Source organism: Pezoporus flaviventris, unplaced genomic scaffold (assembly GCF_033815535.1).
Source record: "Pezoporus flaviventris isolate CSIRO_AGI_PZ_B2104156 unplaced genomic scaffold, CSIRO_AGI_Pfla_v1 ptg000057l, whole genome shotgun sequence".
Taxonomy (NCBI): Eukaryota; Metazoa; Chordata; class Aves; order Psittaciformes; family Psittacidae; genus Pezoporus; species Pezoporus flaviventris.
This window is the reverse complement of record NW_026892605.1, coordinates 7,130,065-7,136,317: the sequence shown is the minus strand read 5'-3', so window position 1 is coordinate 7,136,317 and position 6,253 is coordinate 7,130,065. Positions and strand designations below refer to the sequence as shown.

The 6,253-nt window shown below is 50.2% G+C and overlaps 1 protein-coding gene across 2 annotated transcripts; it reads left to right on the top strand.

Annotated features, from left to right (window-relative positions):
• Positions 1 to 682: 682 nt before the first annotated feature.
• Positions 683 to 5,993, top strand: RXFP3 (relaxin family peptide receptor 3). 2 transcript variants are annotated; one of them, XM_061469534.1, is made up of 3 exons: positions 683 to 1,165; positions 1,274 to 2,013; positions 3,924 to 5,993. In XM_061469534.1, exons 1-3 carry the CDS (start codon positions 751 to 753, stop codon positions 4,008 to 4,010), a joined length of 1,242 nt encoding a protein of 413 aa, XP_061325518.1. In that variant the 5' UTR covers positions 683 to 750; the 3' UTR covers positions 4,011 to 5,993. The 2 variants fall into 2 exon arrangements, with proteins under 2 accessions (XP_061325518.1, XP_061325517.1); XM_061469533.1 differs by having other exon boundaries at positions 683 to 2,013.
• The last annotated feature ends 260 nt before the right edge of the window (positions 5,994 to 6,253 follow it).

The following is a 6,253-nucleotide window of genomic DNA, read 5'->3' as shown; positions in this document are numbered from 1 at the left end:
ACCCGGTGAGGGTCCCGCGGGGCAGGACGGGCAGAACGGGGCGGAGGTGAGCAGCGAGGACGGACCTTGTGCGGGTCCCGCGGGGCATGACGGGCAGAACGGGGCGTAGGTGAGCAGCAGGAACTGACCCGATGCGGTTCCCACTGGGCCGGGAGGGCGGAACGGAGCGGCGGTGAGCAGCGGTAACGGAAACTATGCGGGTCCCACGGGGCGGGACGGGCGGAACGGGACGGCGGTGAGCAACGGGGACGCACCCGATGAAGGCAGAATGTGACGGCAGTGGGGAAAGGGGACGAACCCTGGGAGGGAGAAACGGGGCGGTGATGAGCAGCGGGGACGGACCCTGTGCTGGTTCCCCGGGGCCGGACGGGCTGAAAGGGGCGGCAGCGGGCAATGGGGACGGACCCGGTGCTGGTCCCGAGGGGGCGGACGGGAGGATCGGGACGGCGGTGAGCAGTGCGAACGGACCCGATGTGGGTCCCGCGGGGGCGGGTGGGCGGGGTCACGGCCGCCCGCTCTCAGCACCCGGGAGAGCTCCCCGCTCACCGCGCATGCTCCGCTCCGCCGGCGCCTATATAAACGCGGCGAGCAGCGGGATCGGTGCCGGTCTGCCGGGCCGAAGAGACGCAGTCGGTGTCCCCGCAGAGACTGCCTCCAGGAGAGACTGCTTCCCCCAGAGACTGCCTCCCGCTGCTAGCTCGCGGGTCTGAAGAAAACCTCCCCTGGACCCGCCGCCCTCCCTGGTATGGGATGGGAGACCCTTGTGAGAGCAGTGACTGCTCACCTGCTGTCGGCGTGAAGGACGTAGCGGATTGGGAATCCTGGAACGTGCCGCTGGATTTCCTGGAGGATTCCCAGATGGGCAACGGGAGCAATATGTCCTTCCTGCAGTTCTTCAAGAACACCAACCTGGAGCGAGCTGATGGGGTGCAAGGGGACAGCTCCGATGTGGTGCGGATTGTCATCTCGCTGGTGTACTCTGTGGTATGTGCGCTGGGGCTGGTGGGCAACCTGCTGGTCCTCTACCTGATGAAAATCAAGCAAGGCTGGAGAAAGTCCCCCATTAACCTCTTTGTAACCAGCCTGGCAGTGACCGACTTCCAGTTTGTGCTGACATTGCCGTTCTGGGCAGTGGAGAATGCATTGGATTTCAACTGGCTCTTCGGTAAGGCAATGTGTAAGATTGTCTCCTATGTGACAGCCATGAATATGTATGCCAGTGTCTTTTTTCTCACTGCCATGAGTATAGCTCGATACCACTCTGTGTCTACAGCCTTGAAGAATCACCAGAGAGGTGACCCACTGGGTGGCTGCTGCTCTGCCAAGTGGCTTTGTGTACTCATCTGGCTGTTGGCTATCCTGGCTTCCCTGCCCCATGCCATTTTTTCCACCACTGCCACTGTCTTTGATGATGTGCTCTGTCTTGTCAAGTTCCCCGAAGGCCGAGGCAGCAATGCCCAGTTCTGGCTGGGTATGTACCACATCCAGAAGGTGCTGCTGGGCTTTGTGGTGCCACTGATAATCATCAGCCTCTGCTACTTGCTCCTGGTACGCTTCATCAATGAGAAACATGTTGGCAGCAAGTGCAGCGGCCTCGGTTCCAAGCGCCGTGCCAAAGTGACTAGGTCAGTGTCCATCGTTGTGCTGGCTTTCTTCTTGTGTTGGCTGCCTAATCAAGCGCTCACAACATGGGGCATCCTCATCAAACTCAACGTGGTGAACTTCAGTACTGAGTATTTCCTCTCCCAAGTGTACTTCTTCCCCATCAGCGTGTGCCTGGCACACTCCAACAGCTGCCTCAATCCCATCCTCTACTGCCTCATGCGCAGGGAGTTTCGCAGCTCACTGAAGAGCCTCCTCTGGAGAATCACCTCACCTTCCCTTACCACCATGCGTCCTTTCACCAACACCACCAAACCCGAGCAGGAGGAGCAGGTCCTGCATGCCCTGGTGCCTGACCAGCCTGTCCAGCCTGTCGCTACTTCTTGCCCTCATGCAACCATCCAGCCGGAGGTAGTCTACTACCCACCTGGGGTGGTGATGTACAGCAGCCGCCATGACCTGCTGCCCGCTAGCTCCGCGGAGCAGCACTGCTGAGATGGGCAGGGGGCTTTTGGGGGTGGGACTGTGGGGTTTGTGTAAGATGTGACCCTGGGATATTGAATGCGTGATAGGGTCGAGGGGAGGAGAGATGGGTAATGGAGGGCTTCTGTCTGAGACATGCTCTTTTGGGGTTGTCTCTGCTCTTGGAAGCTTGCTGATGAAAAATATTTTCTTGAAAAAGTTTCTCAGAGTAGGGAACAGGAGTAGAAGGAGGCAGGGTGGGTTGGAGTGTCTCTAGGAGCTTTTAGTGCTTGTAGCTGTTCTTGGGAACAGGCAATGGAGAGGGTGGCAGGGTTCCATCCAGGGAGGATGAGGATGTGTAAGGGAGGAAAGGGGCTGGGTGGCTTTGACTGTGTCCCCCCAGCCTGAAGGTGCAAGCAGCAGGAGAACAGCAGCCCTCCTGCCCCTGTGCATGTGTGTTTGAGGTGGGAGGGTTGGGTTGCTTTCTCACTGCTGTGTAGCATTGTAAATGATGCCAGCTTGGAGCTCTCAGGGCGCCAGTGTGGGCACAGAGATCAGGCAGCCTGCATTCTATTTCACACCTGCCCTGATAGGAACAGTCAGGACAAGTGGGTACAAGGCTCCTGCTTGATTAGGCTTGGCCTTTTCCCCTCTTTTAGGGACTTAGAAAAGAGAGGGGACAAGGAGCACTGTGCTCCCCCCAGAGCTGAGTCAAATTTGCTTTTCCAGCTCCCCCTGTCCCCTCTGCTTCTACCAGAGTGTTGAGCAACCCAGAAAGCCAAGGAGAAACCCAAGGACAGGACTTGCAGCTTCATGGAGAGGTGTTGCTTGGCTGGGTTTGGAGGGGAGCATGTGAGCCCCCTGACATTCTGTTGCCCAGCTCTCTCCAGGCTGCTGGGGGGGGGGGGGGGGGGGGGGGGCTAAATTTGCATCCCCAAACCATGTGCAGCAAGGCAGGCACCTCTCCTAGGGTCCTGACGCTGCAGGATTTGTTCTTGCTGTGCTTCAGACTTGGTATCCCGCTCCAGGAAATCAACACAACTGCACATAAAACAAAAAGGAAGAAGGTACAAATTGTAGCCATTTCAAGCTGCTTGCTCAATTCTGGTTCAGCTCAAGCAATCACAAAAGGTTTTTGTTCTGCAGAAGTGGTTGTCAAGGGTCTGCGCTGATACTTGCCAGTGTTTCAATTAACTCTGTTTCAATTACTCTGGTATGAGCAGCCCTGGAGCCTGCCATTCAGTGCTCTCACACCCTGTAGAAGGGCAGGGATAATGCCTGTCCCAGCCTGTGTTCCTAGAAAGATCTAGGAAATAATTTGAGGTTGGTCTGAAATGGACTTTATAAGGGCATGAAAAAAGTGTAATTTTAAGCTGTGAAAGTTTTAATCATAAGGTTATAGATTTGCTTTAAAAAATATTTAAATTATGAGAAAAAAATTGAAATGTTAAAATATTTATTTTAAAAGATAGAAAAATGCAGCTTTTGTCAAAATACAAGTTTCTTAATCCCCAGTACTGCATATAGGATGAATATATAAATACTGTATTCAAACCCCTATTTCTAGCCTCTTTCCCTGCAGCCTAATGCCAACATCTGCCTGACCCAGCTAAAAAAGCATTTCTACAGAGGAGGAAAAAAAACCTTCTGCAGAGGGTTTTTTGTCACCTCTAAGTACTGATGTGGAACAAAGTTGCTGTTTCTGTCCAGAGAAAATTGCAGTGCCATTAGTGGCAACTATGCTTTGCAGATTGTGTTACTGTACATGTCAGTAACTCCTGTTGTGAAATTTGGGTTTGGTCTCAAAGCAGCTGGTTCTGCTATTTGAAAGGAGAAGCTGTTGTTCTGTTTTTTTCAAGGCAGAAGAGACTTCTACTAGAGACTTGGATCCATCGCTAACTGCGAAGATAGTGATTTGCAAGGTGTCTGGAGAACAGCAGAAGTGAGCTGGCAGCTGATGGACATACTTACACAGATGCGAAGACTGAAGAAATCTGATATATCCACAGAAGAACTTGAGCTTCTAAAACTGTATGATTACCAAGTTCCTAAGTCCTGACTTGTTGAAGTTGTTCTGCCAGTTGAAGTCTGTAGGTATTTGAAGTTTTTTCTAGTAAAATATTTTGTGCCTAGAAGTCTGTTCTTGAGCATGCCTAAATCTGCTTAAGTCTGTAGCATTTCTCACTCTGCTTCATGGGGATCTCTGTTGGGCCTGGCCATGGTGTTTAGGTGAGAGAGGCATCTCTGCATGCCAACATGGTACACCCTGTGTCAGGCCACACTAAGTTAGAAGCAGCTGTAATCTTAACTCATTCCCCCCATCCCTTTGCTTCTGTGCCTGGTTATGCTTCTCCTGTCCCACCTTCAGTGCATGTGTAAATTGTGCTCCTTCCTCTTCCCTTTTGAAACATTAAATAAGTGGGCAGAGCTTTTGCCCACCAGCTATAAGTCTCAGCTTTCCCATTCTACATCCCTGGGGAATGGCTGAATATCAGGGTTACTTCGTGAATGTGCTTGAATCCTCTGGCTTGAAACAGTTCCCTGTTGCATGAGTTGCTCACCATTGCTGGATCATGAAGGGAAAGCAAGCCCTTGAATACTCTACAGCATAGTGGTTAGAGTGTGAGCCTCACAGAGGAAGTGCCAAGATTTTTTTTTTCCTTATAAATGCAGAAGAGTGGATCCAGGTCTGGATTTTAGGTCTGCCCTTTCAAAGTACAATAATTAACTTTCTCCTAGGTCCTGGTTCCATTAAAGTTTCCATATGCTATGCAGGAGCTGAGAGCTTTCTAGACCTCTAAGTCTAGTGGCCTAATGTGTCAAAAGATTTGCAGGGAATGCATTTGGGTCTCATATTTCTGGAGGAAGCCCTAATGCCTGTGCTAGCAGATGAAGAAGGCTACACTCTTGTGTGAGAAAAGAATACCATGAACACCTAACTCCAGAGTTCAGAGAGGTCTAACAATGGTTCTATAGGTGATGAGAAAGTATCTAATTTAAGAACAGGGGCTGAATCTCAAAGCCAGACTCTCTTCTTTGTATTTGCTTTTGAACAGCATAGTTTCTTGCTTGGCTTGCTGGAATTTTAATCCTTATCCTGATGCTTAAATGTCCTTGTGCACTATACAGAAAGTTATCTAGGTGTCTAAAGTGTAACTATGAATTTCAGTAAATAGTAAACTGCCTAAAAGACATCCTCTGTGGTGCTCAGCATGACAAAGCCTATATGCTCTTGTGGATGTTAATGTAGACATTATTTTGTGCCAGCAAAACAACACAGTGAAACAGACTATGTTCAGTAAAACTCATAGTTAGCCCAGAATACTAGCAAGATACTATGCTCAGAGAAAGGCCCAGGTATCTGATCACTAAAGGCATAAAGCCCTTATGTTTTGCAAATCACCCAATAGGAAATACCTTGGGCTTCTAGACCATGGATTTAGATGGCGAGTCTCTCTCAAGCCACTGGTCCATCAGGTGTACGTTGTGAATGGGCTGTTTGAAGGGGCACAACCCACCCACAGTTGGCCAACCGTTGGTTTAGTCCAGAGCAGCATCTCTGGCTGTGCAGTCAGTGTGCGACCAATGTAGCCAAAGAGCACTGCTTTGGCTGTGCATGAGCAGAGGGAATTTTGAGTCCCAGCTATCAGAGCATGAAATCTGGGCTCTGTATTGCATGGGCAGGGGCACCAGCTGGGGCACTGCAAGAAAAGGGCAGTTGCTCTGAGTGTGCACACAGCATCAGGTGTGGGGCCTGAGCAAAGGGTCTTTCTTTGAGACTACACATCAGCAACAATTTAGGAAATCAGGGGTTTCCTAAATAACCAGTGCAACATACTTCAAAACCAGTTCTGTTTCCTCCAGTTTTTCTTGTCTTCATTTGTAACAATCACCTTTTCGTGGAGTAAAATAAACACTGCTGAAGCATATGATCCAATGGTCTCTGAGTTCTTTAAGTTTTGTTTTTTGTTTTTTTTTTTTTGTGACTGGTCTCCTGTTACATATTCCTGTTGGTGTGCTGGGAGAGAGGTGCATGATGATACAGAATGATAGGGACCTGAAGGTGCAGGCTGACATCTAGTGACAGACTGAAAGAACCTTTAAAGCCCTCATTTGGTGCTGGCTTTGATTGCCTAAGGACTTTTAAAATACCTCCCTCCTCAAATAACTAACCAAGCTCTTAATGTAA

Excerpts from the sequence above, each read along its gene's own strand:
- RXFP3 (XM_061469533.1), top strand. The coding sequence starts at position 751 with ATGGGAGACCCTTGTGAGAGCAGTGACTGCTCACCTGCTGTCGGCGTG. Across the intron at positions 2,014-3,923 it reads ATGCAACCATCCAGCCGGAG|GCAGAAGAGACTTCTACTAG; the intron begins GTAGTCTACTAC and ends GTTTTTTTCAAG.